The 17,891-nt window shown below is 52.5% G+C and overlaps 2 protein-coding genes across 6 annotated transcripts in view; one reads left to right on the top strand and one right to left on the bottom strand.

Moving 5' to 3' along the window:
* The window catches only part of C14H2orf49 (chromosome 14 C2orf49 homolog), a 17,418-nt gene extending 10,339 nt beyond the window's left edge, over positions 1–7,079 (top strand). The window contains exon 5 of one of the 2 annotated variants that reach the window (XM_067704039.1): positions 6,607–7,079. The gene's annotated coding sequence lies outside the window, so the exon portion shown is untranslated. The other variant, XM_067704038.1, reaches the window with a different exon arrangement.
* Positions 7,076–17,891, bottom strand: part of FHL2 (four and a half LIM domains 2) — a 26,446-nt gene continuing 15,630 nt past the window's right edge. For all 4 annotated transcript variants that reach the window (XM_067704033.1, XM_067704034.1, XM_067704036.1 and 1 more), the window contains exons 3-6: positions 13,780–13,954; positions 10,213–10,382; positions 9,288–9,474; positions 7,076–7,318 (exon numbers count right to left, since the gene is read on the bottom strand). In XM_067704033.1, the coding sequence (XP_067560134.1) occupies positions 7,167–7,318; positions 9,288–9,474; positions 10,213–10,382; positions 13,780–13,954 (684 nt within the window). In that variant the 3' untranslated portion in view covers positions 7,076–7,166. The remainder of the gene's footprint in view (positions 7,319–9,287; positions 9,475–10,212; positions 10,383–13,779; positions 13,955–17,891) is intronic.

Raw genomic sequence — 17,891 nt, 5'->3', positions numbered from 1 at the left:
TAAGAGCTTCCTTTGTTTACTACTGTGGGACCTCAGTAGTTCTGAGGCTCCAGAACGGTCACGGCGTTTGTAAGTGTTGTGCTCTTTCCATTAAATGCCTGTGCAGGTTTTGTAATTCGGTACAGAAAGGTTAACCTTGTAATGTACATTTTTGTATGTAAAAAGTCTTTTAAGGAGCCTTATCCTTATTTAAATAAAAGGAATAAAATTATTGAGTAGGTTTCTCATTCACAAAAAAATAAAATGGAAACACACTCTGTAGTGATTTGATCTCTTTCCATTTCACTAAACTATGTCAAAAAGTGTTGTTTATTCTTTATAGTACAGCCTTCTGTGCCCCTGGTGCCAATAGTCCAGCCACGTCTTGGGCCTGCGGGAGGTGCTGGGTCGCCAGGGCAGCCTGCTGTACGGGAGGCCTCCTGCGCGGCTGACTCGCTGGCGGCCACTGCACTTCGTGGGATGGAGACACAGTCCCCCGGACCTGTCCTGTGGAAGCTTTCCTACCAGGGGGCACTGACCAGAGATTCGGTCGGGGGGTTATTTGTGTTGGGAGTGATCTTGAAAAGGTTAATGTTTTTTACTGGTATCTTACAGTTGGAGACTGAAGCTCTAAATTAACTAATTAACTTGGAAAAGCCTCAGGTAACTTTAATACCTTGAACTTAAAAGTAGATCTTTCATTTTTTGTCTGGACAGAAGAGACGAAAAAATCTCATTTCCATTTAGATCGTTTTTTACTAAAGTGCCCTTTGCTGGCTCACGTGCTCTGTGCTGTGGCGCTGAACTCGGTTGTCTTCCCTACTGAGGCAGGAGAGTTAAAGACGTGCGTTAGCAAGTTCCTGCTCAGTGAATGACAGGAAGAAAATCAGTCATGAAACAGTTGAGGGATGGGGGGAGGGCGAGGAGTGGTTAGGGAGGGCCTCCGAGAAGAGATGATGCTTTAGGGAAGGCGGTTTTGGAAAGCTTTCCGGAAGAGCTTCCTGTTGGCGGTGGGTTTTAAAGGGCTGCATGGTCTTTGTTGCTCCTCCCGTCGAAGGCGGAGTCCGTGTCCCCTGCTGGGTGTGGCCTGGCCTGGTAGTTTGTGTTGATCAAACTGGTGCTTCTCACTCCTGGAGCCCTGCAGCAGCCGTGGGAAAAGGCTGTGGGAGAAACGTGTCCCAGCCAGCAGCCAGCACTAACCCCCAGACCTGGGACCGCTTGTCACCCTTCCCCACTTGCTGCCAGGTGAGGGCAGCCCAGGCAGCTGACTCGGAGCCATGAGGGAGCAGAGTGAGGGGTGTACGAAGCCACCAGGTGTTGGGGTGCTTTGCTCCTGGCCCTGGATAACTCAGATGCCAGCCAGGGGCAGAGTGGAGCCCTGAGGCTGGACAGGATTTCACGGCAGAAAGGCTGGTGTGGCTAGGATCAGTGAGAGACTGGGGACGCTAGTATGAAATGACCCCAAAGCAGGGGGCCAGGAGCCAGGTTACACAGGACTTAAACGGGCCATGTAAGGACTTCGGATTTGATTCTAAGAGCAATTGGAAGCTCTTTGTTAACTGTGTTCAGACTTAACCAAGCGTTCAGTTTAATCAGAAGACTGAAATAAGACTAGTTCAATAAGTATATATAATAGCCCTAAACATTTTTTTATCTAAGTTTTTGTTTTAGCATATTTGAATTAAAATATTCATTTTAAAAATATGGCTAATAGAGCTTCCGTGGTGGCGCAGTGGTTGAGAGTCCGCCTGCCGATGCAGGGGACACGGGTTCGTGCCCCGGTCTGGGAAGATCCCAAATGCCGCGGAGCGGCTGGGCCCGTGAGCCATGGCCGCTGAGCCTGCGCGTCCGGAGCCTGTGCTCCACAATGGGAGAGGCCACAGCAGTGAGAGGCCTGCGTACTGCAAAAAAAAAAAAAACGACTTAAGTACAGAAGCTGTAAAAAGTGTAACACGTTTAAAATTTTTTTATTTTGATTGAGATATCATAAAATACTATGACTTTTAAAAGTCTTATACAGCTGAGTGAATCTACATATATATGTATTTATGAATATATGTATATAAAAAAACACTGTCCAGATCAAGATACAGAGCAAGGTTGGCAAACTTTCTGTAAAGGGTCAGATAGTAAAAATTTTAGGCCTTGTGGGCCATGCAGTACATAGATGAATGGCCATGGCTGTGTTCCAGTATAAATTTTTAAGAAAACAGGTGGTAGGATTTAGCCCGTGGGCCAAGGATACACAGAACGTTTCTTCTAATTTGATAAAAGTCTTGTTTAATGTAAAGGATTATCAAAGAACTGTATTATTTTAGAGCCAGTCAGAAATATTGTGCATTGCAATGATTCCACTGATAGAGGGTAGGTGGGTAGGTGCGGGGTAGTCAGAGGCAAGTTTTGTGTGTGGTGGGACCAGAGGTGGGTGTGACAGCTCAAGCCTTGGTTCACTTTCCAGATGTTTCCTTTTATCTTTGGCTTTCAGCGTTTAGACTGTGATGTGTCTGGGTATGGGTCTCTCTGCATTTTTCCTACTTTGAGTTTGTCATGCTTTGTGGATGTGTTTTTATTTTATTTTTTTGGCTGTTCCCCAACCAGGGATCTTACAGCATGCCGGATCTTAGTTCCCCAACCAGGGATCAGACCTGTGCCCCCTGCAGTGGAAGTGCAGAGTCCCAACCACTGGACCACCAGGGAAGTCCTGGATGTGTATTTTTAGATGAATGTTTTTAATTGAACTGGGGGGAAGTTTCTGGCCATTAATTCTTAACTATTTTTTCTGTCCCTTTTCTCTCTTCTCCCTGGTGTTCCCATTATGCAAATGTTGGTTCATTTAGTGATGTCCACATTTCTCTGTTCATTTTCCTTTATTCTCTGTTTTTCAGTTTCATAATCTTTGTTGATCCATCTTGAAGTTCACTGATTTTTTATCTTCTCCCAACTCAAATCTATTGACCCCTGTAGTGAATTTCTTCATTCTGGCTAATATACTTTTCCACTACAGAATTTCCACTTGATTTTTTTTTTTTTTTTTTTTTTGCGGTACACGGGCCTCTCACTCTTGCGGCCTCTCCCATTGCGGAGCACAGGCTCCGGACGTGCAGGCTCAGCGGCCATGGCTCACGGGCCCAGCCACTCCGCGGCATGTGGGATCTTCCCGGACCGGGGCGTGAACCCGTGTCCCCTGCATCGGCAGGCGGACTCTCAACCACTGTGCCACCAGGGAAGCCCTCCACTTGATTCTTTTCTATCATGTTTATTCCTTTTTGGTTATTCCCTGTCTGATGAGTGATTGTTCTCACGCACATTCCTTCAGTTCTGTAAATGTGGTTTCCTTTAGTTCTTCGAGCATGTTTTTTTCGGTTTTTTTTTTTTTTTTTTTTTTTGGTTTTTTTGGTTTTTTGTCTGCGATGGGTCTTCATTGCTGTGCAAGGGCTTTCTCCAGTTGCGGCGAGCAGGGGCTACTCTTCATTGCGGTGCGCAGGCTTCTCATTGTGGTGGCTTCTCTTGTTGTGGAGCACAGGCTCTAGGCATGTGGGCTTCCGTAGTTGTGGCACGAGGGCTCAGTAGTTGTGGCTCGTGGGCTCTAGAGCACAGGCTCAGTAGTTGTGGCACACAGGATTAGTTACTCTGCAGCATGTGGGATCTTCCTGGACCAGGGATCGAACCTGTGTCCCCTGCATCAGCAGGCGGATTCTTAACCACTGCGCCATCAGGGAAGTCCCTCTTTGAACGTGTTTATAACACACGTTCAGCAGTGTTTGGTTGGAGGATCTGTGTAAGCACCTTGAGCTAGTTAAGACCTCTGCTCTTTGCCGAGGAGCTCGTGTGGCTTGGAGAATGCTTTCAAGTCTGTTCACGTCCCACTCTGACTGCTCTTGAGTGGGTGGGTGCAGACCAGTCTATGCCCACAGTCTCCTGGCCTAAGTGGGAGCCCAGGACAGCTCTTCTCAGCTCTTTCCCCAGTTCTTTCAGTTAAACTTCAGACCTGCCTGCCGTTTGGCTTTTTGCTGTTTGTATCATGGAGCCACCAGCCCCCTCTTGACTGCTCGCCACCAAGGTCTCTGTTGTTTTTGACAGTCCCCTCCGGCAGATTTCTCCATTCTTGGTACGAAATAGTGCCCTCCTGCAGAGGTTCACAGAGCTGCCAGTTCACAGAGCCTGCCTCCCCCCTGGGGCTGGACAGTGTTGGCTTCTCCTAGAGTTAACACTCCTTCTCCCAGGTAGGTGCTGGGCAAGTGTCGGGGTGGGGGGACTGGTAGCCCCTGGTCTTCTCAGACTGCCCCTCTGGATATGGAACCTCCACCGCATGAGAGGTTGGGGCCCCGGAATTCTCAGCCTGTCACCCCTGGGGCAGAGCCCTCAACCATAGGAGCCCTTCCCTTCCGGGCAGCACCAACCTGGAGCAGGGCTTCTGTCACGTGACACTGGGGAGTGGGGGTAGGGTGGGATCAGCTGGGGCTCAAATGCCACAGACTTCACTGGTCTCGTTAACATGCAGTCGAGTTTCCTGAATAAATGTTTCTCCATGTGCTGTATGCTAGGAACATTTTCAGAGACTTTACGTTATTTAGTTTGTATACAGTTTCCCCAGCTAAAGGGTTGTTCCACTGGGCAGAGGGTCAGCTGAGCGCAGCTGACCTGGGCTGACGGTGGTGCACACCACCATCCAGAAGTTCCTCCTCAAAGAAGTCAGTTCTTTGAGGCTTGGCGGGGCTGTTTGGATTCTGGTGGTTCAGCCAGTAATTTGTAGGGATTTCACACACATAACTTGGGGCTCTCTTTTTCTAGAATTTTCCATCTCACTTTCCAGAGGCTGTTGGTCCCAAACTCTGGCCTCTGGTTCTTCAAGCTGGTGAGGCTGCAGGTTTTCTAACAGAGCTGTAGCTGCCCTGTGGGGCCTGCCCTGACCTAAAAGCCATAAGAATGGGAAACCTACCGGTTGTCCTCTTCTTCCAGGGCCCACGCCCCTCCAGAGTCCTCCTGCCGTGGGTCATGCTCCAGTGTTCTCAAATTTTTAAAAATATTCTGTCCAGAGTGGTTCTAACTTGTGGGAAGATTATTCCAATAGGAGCTACTTACTAGACGTGGAACTCTCCTAACCGTTAAGGTTGGGTAATTTAACACTGGCTGTCTAGTGTGCCCGTGGCTATCGTGAGGGGCAGGTAAGACGCTCCATCACAAGATGTAGAAGGCTTTTACTGTTCTAAACACAGTTTGCTATTTTTATTTTCAAAAGCACATCTGCAAGAATGCTTTTACTTTTGTATCATAAAGTAGAAGAAGCTGGCAAAACAACTCACAAGGGGTGGTGGGCGGTATTCGTTTTAAGCAAAGCCTCCAGCTGACTGTCCATCCAGAGGCCTGTCTCAGCCATGATCAAGGCTTTCCCGCACTGACCAGTGCTCAGGTCAAGAAACTGACTTCACGCATGCTCTGCACAGACGGGACTTGATTTCTACCAGATTTTTCTGTTGCAGAGCTTATCATTTTATCATATTGCATTGTCTTAGAAAACTGAAGACAGAAAGTCACAACTGTTACTGTAAACAGAGAAGCATGCAATGCCCTACCTCATAAATTGGCTCAGTGCTTCCCAACTGTAAACTGCTCTTTCCCAGACGAGTTTACAGACTACTGCCAGGCTAGGGGCTCTGAGTGTTAATCTTTTTTTTACTTTTATTTGCATTTATTTCTTATGGCATTTATTCCTGGGCCATACGCTTTTGTCACTTCAGTTTCTTCTGGGATACCTTTTTCTCCTGTGCAGCCGCCTCTTCTGCTTTAGGGACAATCTACCCTTTTTCAGTGAGGCTCGTCCCCTGTGGCAGGGAGAGCTCATGTATGGGTTGAGCCCACCGTGAGCTCTGGAAGTCCTGCGCCAGATCTTGGGGGCTTTGTTCACCTGGACGTGCTCAGTGACCAGAGAATCTACATCCAAGCCCTTAGGTTCAGCATTCCTTTCTGCGTTTTTGAGCAAGTGCAGTAAGAATTCAGCACTCTTTTTGGGCCACCGTTTGGCCTGGGCACACCTACCAGCTCCACCATCGTAACGACGGAATGGCACATGTTGCTTCTGTCAAGTGACATCCTTCAGATATTTTGGTGGCTTTTTGGATGTGCCTACCTTAACGGCCTGGGCAGTTTCACGCGCGTTCTTAAAGTAAACACGAAGATTTGAACCTCTTGATTTGCACAATTTTATGGGGTTTTCTGGGTCAAGTGAGTAGCGAACCGTTTTTAGAGGTTTACCGGAAAAGAGTGTTATTCTGATGGCAGCAATCCTCTCTCTCTTTACTGTCTTTCTTTTCAGAAACACTCGCTGAAGTCTCCCAGGATGCCCTCAGTTGCCCGGGTGTTGATAACTACACGGGCGACCAAGATGTCATTTCCGGCCTCGAGGTGCCTGTGTGCCTCTGCACCCCTCCATTTACGGAGGAGAAGGCAGGCCACTGTCAGGTCCGGACCCATGATGATGGGAGGGCACCGAGCTCTGTCCAGAAAAGTGACCCCATGCTGCCTGCGAGGCCGTTAGCCCATGTGCGGGGCCTGTGTCACTGCATCAAAGGCAGAGCACTGAATTCCATGAGAAAGAAATTCCAACTGAGACTTTCTCTTAAATAAAAGGTGTGATGCCGTTTCAGTCGACACCCACCCAGCCCGCCAGAGTGATGAGTGGCACCCGCAGTAGAGTGTTATTCGTCCTCAGAACCTGAATGCTGCATCACCACTTCACACACTGCGCCTGGCAAAAGATTTTGCTCTGGGTAACTTTATTGTAAGCCATATAATCTTGCTTCGGGCCCCGCACGACAGGAAGTTACACTGTTGTAAATACCAACTCTTCATTACCGTACGTAGCTTGGAAATGTTCAAGTTCGTGACACATTAATTGCACTTAAAAATTAAATATGCAGTGAAAGAAAAGCGTTTATAAAGGTATCACTCAAAAGGATTTTTACACTTTGATTGGCCTCGCCTGATTACAGAAACTCAAAACCCTCTTCCCGCCTCAGGCTTCCATGGCTTTTCTCCTTCTCTAACAGAATGAGCGCAAAGGGTAGATGAAGGGTTTAAACAGACGTGAGTAGCGCTGAGCAGCGCGGAGGCAAGTCCCCAGGTGGCTGGTGGAGCCAGGTGCAGCGTGAGCAGGGCTTGGGGGGGCTGCAGGGGGGTCGGGGAGGGGCTCAGATGTCCTTCCCGCAGTCAGGGCACAGGATGTCGTCCCTCTCCGTGAGGAAGCCTCGCCCCACCAGCGACAGCGAGCACTTCTTGCAGTTAAAGCAGTCGTTGTGCCACTGCCGCTCCTCAAAGGAGATGTACTTAGTGCCGCCCAGTCCTGTGGACGGAGGAAAAGGACACGGGTGAGGACGGGGGGCGGGCGGGGGGAGTCCTGCGTGGACGCGTTCCAAGCCCGGCTGGTGCGGTGTGATCAGTGCTGGGCTCCACGTTTAAATCCCATCCTGTGCTCAGGTCGGGGAGCTCCTGAATCGCAGGAGAAAGAGAGACAGACGGGCTCCACAGCTACATGACGATCGCCGTCATTATAAGAAGCCTGCGGGGTGTGTGTGTTCCTCCCACCCGAGTGAAACGCGTAAGTTACAGAGCCGATTTCTCCCACCCCTTCCTTCCCTGGGTGCCTCAGGCCTGGTGCTCAAAAATTTGGCGATTAATGAATGAGGCGCCAAAGGGAGCACAGATGAGAAAGCTGTGAACCGTCTCTGGAACTGCCCAGAACGGCCTCACGAAAGAGATGCTACATGGGCGTCTTGTTTCGATAAAGGATGGCTTTCTCCACTGCCCACATGTCCTCACCCCACGGAGGTCTAGTGAGGCCGGTGGAACGTGAGAGCGGGTTAGGAGGACGTGTGGGCAGTGGAGAAAGCCATCCTTTATCGAAACAAGGGAAGCAGGAACTCATTTCAGTTGGGGTGTCTGACTCTGTCTGACATCTACTTATCAAATGTTTAAGGTACGTTGGCTACCTGTTACAATACAGGTGGTCTGTCCGGCCACCAAGGCCCCTGAAACAAAATGGAATCAAATACACGGGGTAATCCTTGGTGAAATTCGGATCATGACTTGCAATTACAAACTCTTTCCAGAAATAACGGCTCAATCAGCCAAGGTAAGAACAAGTAACAACACTGGCTAATAGTTGGAGGTCTCAGAGTAGCAGAAGTCTGTCATTCACCCAGCAGTTAGCTCCTTTTGTAATTTAACTGCCTGCTGTCTGGCATTAAATCCATTCACACGTGGGTGGCCTCAGGCTAATCCCCTGGGCTAGTGAGTGACAGGACTGGGGGTGAACCCAGGTCTCCAAGGCTAGTTCTTTTTTTTTTTTTTAATGATCTGAAACCTACATAGGGACTTTCTTTTTCTAATTTAACTTCTTTTTTTTTTTTACTGAAGTGTGGGATTAGCAGATGTAAACTATTATATATATGATGGATAAACAACAAGGTCCTACCCTAGAGCACAGGGAACTCTATTCAATATCCTGTGATAAACCATAATGGAAAAGGATATCAAAAAAGGAATCTCTATGTGTATAACTGAGGCCAGTTTTCTGATACCACAGTCCCTCTGCTACTGATGGAGCTGCACCAGCAAAGCTTTTCACCTCTTTCCCTAAACATCTTAAACTGCCTTTACCCATCCTAGGCCCACAGTGACTATGAGAGATCATAGTGACCCGCGGATCACACGGCCCGGGCCCTGGCCCTGAGGCAGAACCAAACGAGTGATTCAGGCCAGAGAGTCTCAGGATTTTCTGCATATATGAATCATCTGAGAAGCTTTTAAAAATTCTAACAGCCAGGTCGTCCCCCAGAGTAATTAAATCATGACCAGGCAGCAGACATGTGTAAAGTTCCCCAGAGGTGTTTAAAGTGGGCGCATTTCCAGGGCTGGAGTCTCACCAGCCATCTGCTCTCCGCTCTGAATTTGGGGCACATTCTGTAGTTCACCCGGATTTGGGCTCCACCAAGTGCCTGGGGGGTGGGAAGGGCCCACCCAGAGCGTGCCCCCCGCAGAGGCCGGGGAGCATCTGCACAGCCCAGCTGCTTCCCGGGGCCTGTGCGGGGATGTCAGAGACTCACAGCCTGCGGTTTGGAGAGAATCCAGCCGCCGGTGGAGAAGAGGCCGTGGGGATCGGGGGTGGGGGTGGGGGGCAGGGAAGCGCGCCCAGCGTGCGGGGGAGGGGAGCGCGGCGGCCCAGAGTCTGCACACGTGAACAGACCCATAAGCCAAAGCCTGGCAGCTACACGAGGGGCAGGGGCGGTGCAGGCCGGGAACCGGACACTCACCGCTGATGGGGCTGGCGCAGCCGGCGCATTTCTTGGCGTACAGGTCGCAGAAGCAGCCCAGGCAGTAGGCGAACTCGTCGCGGGACGTGAAGCGCTGGCCGGACAGAGGCTTCTTGCAGGCGGTGCACACGAAGCACTCGCGGTGCCAGGGCTGCTCCCGGTACGTGACGCCCCCGCTGGTGATGGGCTGCGGGCAGAAGGGCGTCAGCTCCCGCAGGGGCCTGTGCCTGGTGCCCTTGTCCCGGCCCTCGCCTCTGGAGGACGCGCGGTCCTCGCCCAGGACACGCCGCACCGGCGTCCGGGTCCCAGAGGTGCTGTCCTCCGGACGGCAAGGTCACCCCGCCGCCCCTTCCCCAAGCTGCCAGGCCCAGTCCCCCGCTGCAGACCCCGGATCCCCGTTCGTGACATGGGTACCGGGGTGTCTGCTGGGACAGCACTGCCTCCTGGCCGGCAGGAGGGCGAAGCAGGGAGACCGCAGCTCAGGGGCCGGGGTCTGATGTCACGCAGCCCCTCCTCAACCCCACCTGCGGGCAGATCCCTGCAGCATCTCTCTACCACCAGGTGCACCTGCTCCAACAGCCTCCTCAGCTACTCGGGGGGAAGGAAGAGGCTTAACAGACACCGTGGGGCTGGCTTCCTGGGTGGAAAAAATGAGCCCAGAGCCTGCCTTCCCACCCTGTCTGTGGTCTTAGGACGCTTTTCTTTCTTTAACCTGACGCAGCCCTGGATAAGTGATGAGGGATCTGTCCCCACCCGAGGGACAGGCCTTTCCAGTTGCCTTTTCCCCTCCCCGTCCCCCCCACTAGGTCTAGGGCCGTTTCTTGTTTATTCAAGGAGGGCGATGAACAAAGACACCTTAGGGATAGGTGGACGGTCTTTTGGAAAGGACAACAGGTGTGCAAGGGCCAGGGGGAATACGAGGTACCTTTTTGCACTGAACGCACTGCAAGGCATACTGCCTTTCATAGCAGGGCACGCAGAAGTTCTGGCCGTCCTTCGGGATGAAGCTCTTGGTTCCGATGGGCTGCTGGCAGCGATGGCAGATGAAGCAGGTCTCGTGCCAGCTGCTACCCTTGTATTCCATCTTACGGGTGCCTGTCAGGGGTCGGGGAGAAAGGGCAATCGTGATGCTCACTAAAGGCCCCAGGCCAGACCACACGTGCCTTCTGCATGTTCTGAAGGACAGTCTCTGTCCACCCCAGAGCTCGGGGTACTGTCCCGTCCCAGGTCCGTGGGAGGGCGCCCGCTGGCTCCCCGCAGCCCCAGAGGGTTGGGTGCAGACCGTGTGGTCCTTGTGCAGCATCGCCAGCAGAGGGCGGCAAAGCTCCTTCTCACGGGCTGCGGGTGAGGACGCGCCTCCGACAGAGTCCACCGCCTGGTGGAAGGGGTGTCATTTTCTGATTCAAAGGAGCAATTGAGGAACCCGGTGAAGGCCTGGTGACAGCGTGACCCTGGCCCGGAGGCCGTAGTGCACCTGCTAGTTGGGGCTCAGCCTCCCTGGGTGGGGACGGAGCCGTGCACCGCGGTTGGTGACTTGCAGGTGTGGGCAGGGGGGCGAGCTTTGCGCTGAGCGGGGGCCTCTTGTCCTCTATCTGATTTCGCTGCAGAAGCCACACTGACCGTCTGCACCGCTTTCACCTTGATTTGGTCGTAGCACTTTCTAAAATCAAACCAAGGAAGGAAGCTAGCGCTCAGGTCTAGGTTTGTTTTTTTGGTTTCTTTCTTGGTTTTTTAAAAAAAAGTATCTAGTGCTTGCATTTATTTATTTTTTTCTTCACACACCAGGCCTTTTCCAGACACCCTGCCTCTGGTGCTCCATCCGTTTCCTCTCCTGACTTCTCCATCTGTTAAAATCAGCTTGACCTTCGAGGCTGCTCAAAGGTGACGGCCCCAAGGCTCCCCTTCCTGGCTGCCCTTCTCTGGGCTTGTGCCTCTGTCACCGGAGGTACCAGCCAGGCTACTCCACCGTTTCTACCTAAAACCCCCTACAGCAGAGACGGTGAGATGCACATCCCTGGGGAGGAGGAGGGCGTCATCTTGAGATCAGCCTGCCAGAATCAAGAAAAATTCACCTTCTACTCTAAGCTAGACATACATTTGTCAAAGCGGCAGTTAATATCCTTCTTCCCAGGGCTTCCCTGGTGGCGCAGTGGTTAAGAATCCGCCTGCCAATGCAGGGGACACGGGTTCGAGCTCTGGTCAGGGAAGAGCCCACATGCTGTGGAGCAACTAAGCCCGTGTGCCACAACTACTGAGCCTGTGCTCTAGAGCCCACGAGCCACAACTACTGAGCCCGCGTGCCACAACTACTGAAGCCCGCGCACCTAGAGCCCGTGCTCCGCAACAAGAGAAGCCACCGCAACGAGAAGCCCGCGCACCGCAACGAAGAGTAGCCCCTGCTCGCTGCAACTAGAGAAAGACCGCACGCAGCAATGCAGCCAAAAATAAATCAATAACTTAAAAAAAAAAAACTTTCTTCCCAATCTGGAATTTCCAGGCTGTTACCCTGGGAAGCTGTGCCTTTCCCCAAACGCGTGGCCCACAGCTCGGGTCCAGGCAGCTGGGCATCTTCACCCGTCAGTCTCCCCACGGAGTCAGGAGTCTGACTCTAAATTATCCCTGTAGCCTTGATTCTCTTCACATGTCAGGGTGACCCCAGCTGCTGTGTGGGCTAGGAGGACTCAGCAGGGTACCTTGGTTTCTACAAATTGATATTCATTCTATTGAAGTTGAAAATTCAAAACCCTCAATTGAAGTTCATCCTGCACATCTTTATCCTGCATTCATGAATACAGAGAATTTAAAAAATTACTTTTAAGGTGCATTTCTTTGTGTTCAGTTCCATTCACCAATGTAGTGAACTGAACTCCTTTAAAAGGACACTTGAATATTTAATGTATTTGACATGCCTTTTAAGAACCTCAACCAGCAAACCAAGCCTCAACTAGCAAACCGCACCTCAAGTTCTTCCTCTTTTTTTTTTTTTAAAGTAACCCCTATTTTTCTTTTCTTTTACTTATTTATTTTTTTGGCTGCGTTGGGTCTTAGTTGCGGCACTCAGGATCTTTTGTTGGTGCGCTCGGGCTTCTCTCTAGCTGTGGCACACGGGCTCCAGGACGCGTGGGCTCTGTAGTCTGTGGCACTCGAGCTCTCTTGAGGCGCTCAGGCTCAGTAGTTGCAGCGCGCGGACTTAGTTGCCCCGGGGCATGTGGGATCTTAGTTCCTCAAACAGGGATCGAACCCTCATCTGCTGCATTGGAGGGCAGATTCTTTACCACCGGACCGCCAGGGAAGTCCCTTAAGTTCTTAATTGTTGCTGAAATGAATTAAACTTATAAATATGATGAATCCTAAAATATCTTAAGCATCAAAACCATTTACAAATTAAGAAAATTCCAGTGTAAGACCACAAACTAAATCACTTACCTGACTGCACACTTCCAGTCAGAAGCATAAGGTTAATTTACTCTTTAGACCCAATTTCTTCTAAACTTCACCCACACGTTACCAGATTATCTAACACACGATTATTGCTCTGAGTTGGATTCTCTTTATATGTGTGCCCTTAATTCTGAACCTTCGCAGGACTAAAGGAAGTGTATCTGCCAAAGAAGCTGTCCTGAGAACAGATCCCTTCCAGGGCAGTTTGAGGGCTCCCTGCGCAGCTGTATCGCGCTTCCTAAGAGCTAGGGGTCCCGGCCTGTGCCCCTGACTCCCACTCCCCCAGCCTGAGCCTGATTCGGGGGCCACATCCCCAAAGTCAGTCGATGGACAGAGTCCTCTCCTGGTTTTAGGTGGCTCTCTGGTAGAGATGCCAGATTAACGAGGTCCCGGGTGGGATCAGCTGAAATTCCGATTTGTCTGGGAGTCCTGTATTTTAGTTGCTGAATCTGCCAAGGCTATACCGTCCAGCCACCCCTCACTGGTCACACAGAGGACGTCACTGACCCTAAGGAGCCGATGAACCATCCCAGGTCCAAATCTTAGGCTCTTCTCGCCCGCACTGTGTGCGTGTCTAACAAGATTCGTTTTTTAAATTCTGTATTGAAAAATTCCATTAAGTATTTTTGTCCACTCTGTTCTTTAAAATGAAAGATTCCTCTCTCCCATAAAACAAAGAAACCAAAGTCCCCCCAAAGAGCAAGGGACACAGTCCCATCCTCCCCCACCAACAGACAGGCCACCCATCACTGGCCTTGGCACTGGACCCAGCTGCCGCCGAGCCTGCCGGGAACGTAACCTGCATGAGGGCACAGCGCCCAGCTCCCGGCCCAGCACCCATGTGCGGCAGTAACCGACGGGGCAGGAATTCTGCGTGTGCGCAGAGGGCGCGGAGAGGGCGGGGGAAGCGCGCACACATGCACACTCACGCCCGCGCGCGCGCAAGCTCTGCGGGGGCGGGCGGGAGGCAAAGGGGGCAGAGGGGGCGGGGGAAGCGCGCACACGCACATTCACACGCACGCGCACACTCTCTCAGCGGCTTGGTGCCCACCTGGCATGATGCTCTTCTTGCACTCCTGGCAGCGGGACGAGTACTCCTGCGAGTAGCAGTCGGTGCAGAGCAGCTGGTCCTCCTTGGCAGCGAACGGCTTGTCCACAAGGGACCCCCTGCACCGCGAGCAGTGGAAACAGGCCTCGTGCCAGTGTCGGTCCTTGTAGGACAAGTCCTGCAGGCCCAGAGCACACGAGACGTGAGACGTGAGAGGGGCCGGGGGCGTGGGCTCTGCTGGACCCACAGCGAGGGGGGCAAGTGGGCAACGAGGGGCTGGAATGAGTTAGGTAGGATGCTTCTCTTGGTGTTCTTAGGGCCACTGTTTAGACAGGGGTGTGTGCGAGAGATGTGTCTGAAAAACGAGTGGCTTTCCCTTGGGGACTGTAAGAAAGAGAAACGGCACATGAAACTCATCAGCGCTTCTCCTGGACACACAGACCCCGGGGGTCCTCTGGCCGCGAGGACGCTGGGCAAACCCAACTGTGCTGGATGACGGCTGTGATCCCCGCGGGAGGGAGGCCGGGCTGCTGGGAAGCTCAGAGACAGAGCCTGAGGACGGGGCCCTGGGTCAACTTGGTGGAAAGCAGGTCGGGAGAGATCCAGTAGGTACCATCAGCTGAGCGTCGAAGACGTGAGCTGGGCAGAGAAAGGGCACAGGCCGGGAGGGCAAGACAGAGGGGCGCCGGGCGGAGCTGTGCCGCGGCTCCAGGTAGCCGCTGGGAGAGCTCCCGCCCGGCTAGACCAAGGAGGCCAAATGAATGAATGCAGTTCAGCACTGTCTTTGTTGAGGCTTTGAAAGTCGAACAAACCATTTAAAGTCCCATCCGCTGGGAATTCCCTGGTGGTCCAGTGGTTAAGACTCCGTGCTTCCCTGCAGGGGGCACGGGTTCGATTCCTGCTCGGGGAACTAATATCCCACATGATACAAGCGTCGTGGCCAAAACAATTTAAATAATTAAATAAATAATGCCCCGTCCACTAAGAACAATAATCAGCCTGATTTAAGAAGACTAGGAGTTTCTGATCATGGGATCACTGTTATGACACTGATTATAGAATAAATGCATTTAACAGCTTTTTTGTATGGAAAACAGTATGGTAGTTCCTCAAAAAATTAAAAAGAGAATTACCATATGATCCAGCAGTTCTAATTCTGGGTATATGCCCCAAAGAACCAAAAGAAGGAATCTGCAGGGCTTCCCTGGTGGCGCAGTGGTTGAGAGTCCGCCTGCCGATGCAGGGGACATGGGTACGTGCCCTGGTCCGGGAAGATCCCACATGCCACGGAGCGGCTGGGCCCGTGAGCCATGGCCGCTGGGCCTGTGCGTCCGGAGCCTGTGCTCCTCAACGGGAGAGGCCGCAACAGTGAGAGGCCCGCGTACCGCAAAAAAAAAAAAAAAAAAAAAAAAGAAGGACTCTGCAGACCCACATTCACAGCAGCCAAAGGGGGAAGTCACCCCAGCATCCGTCCACAGATGACGGATAAACATGGACTATTATTCAGCCTCACAAGGGAAACAAATTCTGACACACACTACAACATGGATGAACTCTGAGAACATGCTAAGTGAAATAAGTCAGTCAGAAAAAGACAAATACTGAATCATTCCACTTACATGAGGTCCCGGAGGAGGTAAGTTCAGAGACAGGAAGCAGCAAGGTGGGTACCCGGGGCTGGGGCAGTGCGGGTGTGAGTGGGGACAGAGCTTCAGTTTTACAAGATGAAACAGTCGCACAGCAGAGTGTAGGTACTTAGCACCACTGAACTGTGCGCTTCCAAACAGTTAAGATGGCACATTTTATGTTATGTGTATTTTACCACAATTAAAAAATAAGTTTTGATTATCACGTGGCATGTGGAAAGCACCCTTCCAGAAGTTCAGCGGGTCCCCTCCGTGAGCCCCACCCCGCTGAGCCGCGAGCCGGGAGGGCGGGGCAGGGGACAGCGAGGCGGCGGCAAGTGAACCAGGAAGAAAGGAAGCCAAGTCCAAGGACATCTGCCTTTGGGGCCTGACCTTCAACACAGCCCAGGGGGACCCTCCACGGACAACATCGTGAGAGCGAAGCCGCCAGCTGTCACCAGTTGCCCTGGTTAGCGAGTCCCATAGGAGGACGGAGCCGCGCATGGTTAGGGGACTGGACGGTCAGGGGAAAGCTCATTTAAAACGATCTCGTGGGTCAAAAGCACTGCAGAAATCCACTTGCCTACGGTTAACATTTCCGGCATGAAAACACATTAGCTAGGTTGACAAGAGCTGATTTGTTGACAGACATCTGACACTAGAAAGTTCCCTAGAAATCTGGGTACCACTGCCCTGTCCTCACGAGACCATAAGCACCCAGGCAGGACTTCTAGACCTTCTGGAGGCCCAGCTCCTAGCCTCCACCCTCCCGAGGCTGCTGGTCACTTGGTCACTTGCTGTCCTGCGTCCCGCATCCCGTGTCCTGTATTCAAGGGAAGGACTGCTCACGCCCTGGCTTCTGCCTAGCCCTCCAGGCCGGTAACAGCAGCCACGTGGAATCATCCCCCCTTCCTGGTCCCACCCTCATCCCGCCCCAGCGAGCTAGTCTCTGTCCTTCCCAGATGCCAGCTCAGCTGAGTCACCAGCTGTCCCTTCCCTGGAGCATTGTGACCTCACACAGCTGCTCCCTTGTCTGCCCCTCTCAGATGTGCACGCACACGCGCGTGCGCACACACACACACACGTGTTTCTGCATTAACACTCCACAGCCCTGAAATGTTCGTTCAGGGGCATTTGATAATTCTCAAACCTTCTGATGAAGTGTTTTTCCCTTGAGATAAATACCAACCCACACTCCTGCTCTCAGAAGCCTCAGTGAGTCACAAACAGTCTCTGAACAAGCTAGCATCACTGTCGGGGGCGGGGCCGTGGGGAACTGGCACCGGTCCACCCCTGTTCCAGCTGCAGCCAGCGGTGACTGCCCTCCGGTCACCAACCTGCACACCTGCTGTGCCACCAGTGCCCTCGGGGACCCAGGAGCACAGTGTCGAAAATGCCTGATGCATTTCATCCCAGTGCTTAAAGCGGAGGGGTCCAGACGCAAACCCCGGCTCTGCCACGTGTGTACCTGCCGTGGGGCTGGGGGTGAGTCACCTGACCTCTCCCAGCCTCAGATCCGCCCGGGGAAACAGGGATGATGGTGAAGCCCTGACAACGGTCCTGGCACACTGACACGGCTCAATTAATGTCAGTCTTAGATGCCAGCTCGTGGTGACAGCAGGTGCCCCGAAGCGTCACTTGCTGAGATCACATTTACTCGTGAAGACGGGGATGGAACGGACGCCCTCACCTAAGCTCCGAGCTCCTGGCTCAGTCACTGCTGCCTCCACAGCCCTTCTGATTCTAAAATTCTTAGTCCCCTCTTACTTGATTTCAACCACACAATAACCCCACCCCATGGAATAAGGTTTATTCCCATCTGATAGGTGAGCAAGTTTAACGTAACAATGCTAAGACACCATGAACCCCGTTTCTTGCATCCCTCCTGCTGACCTGCAGCCCGGGAGCATCTCTGCAAGCAGGTCTCGGCGCGCTCGCCCAGCCTCACCCTCTGCCCCAGTGTCCTCTCTCACTCCGTGCCCATGCCCTCAGAGCCGAGGGGGCGGGCCCCTCCGCCCCCTCGGCTGTGAGGCCCCGCGTGGGCACCAGCCACTCGGTGACGCCTGTGTGGCCATGAGTGATGGTGGCCCTGCAGGACCCTGTGCCCCTGGTGCCCCCCCCGCGGGCACCCCCGGAAAAGCCCACGTCATGCAGCTTGTTCAGGACCGCACATGGAAGCCCTCATCTGCTTCTGTGCTGTCGGGTTTCCCGTAAATCTCCTCTTGTGGGGTCCTGAAAAGGGAGTCTGAGTCAAGTTGATAATTCCTGAACTCACTTCTGCAGAGTCCATGCCCTGTGGGCGCGGAGGTGGGAAATGCCACTGGCTCTGGGGGCTCGGGGCTCGTGGGGATGGACCGGAAAATGGCACAGAAAGGCCAAGGCTCCAGGTTAGGTTGGGTTGATTTGACCTGGTGCCTGAACCGAAATGCACGGCTGCTCCGAACGCTCGTCTGTAAAACTGGGTTCCTAGCGGCTCTTTCCACCTCTGGT

Source organism: Pseudorca crassidens, chromosome 14 (assembly GCF_039906515.1).
Source record: "Pseudorca crassidens isolate mPseCra1 chromosome 14, mPseCra1.hap1, whole genome shotgun sequence".
In the NCBI taxonomy this organism is placed as follows: domain Eukaryota; kingdom Metazoa; phylum Chordata; class Mammalia; order Artiodactyla; family Delphinidae; genus Pseudorca; species Pseudorca crassidens.
This window is presented reverse-complemented; position numbering and strand designations above follow the sequence as displayed.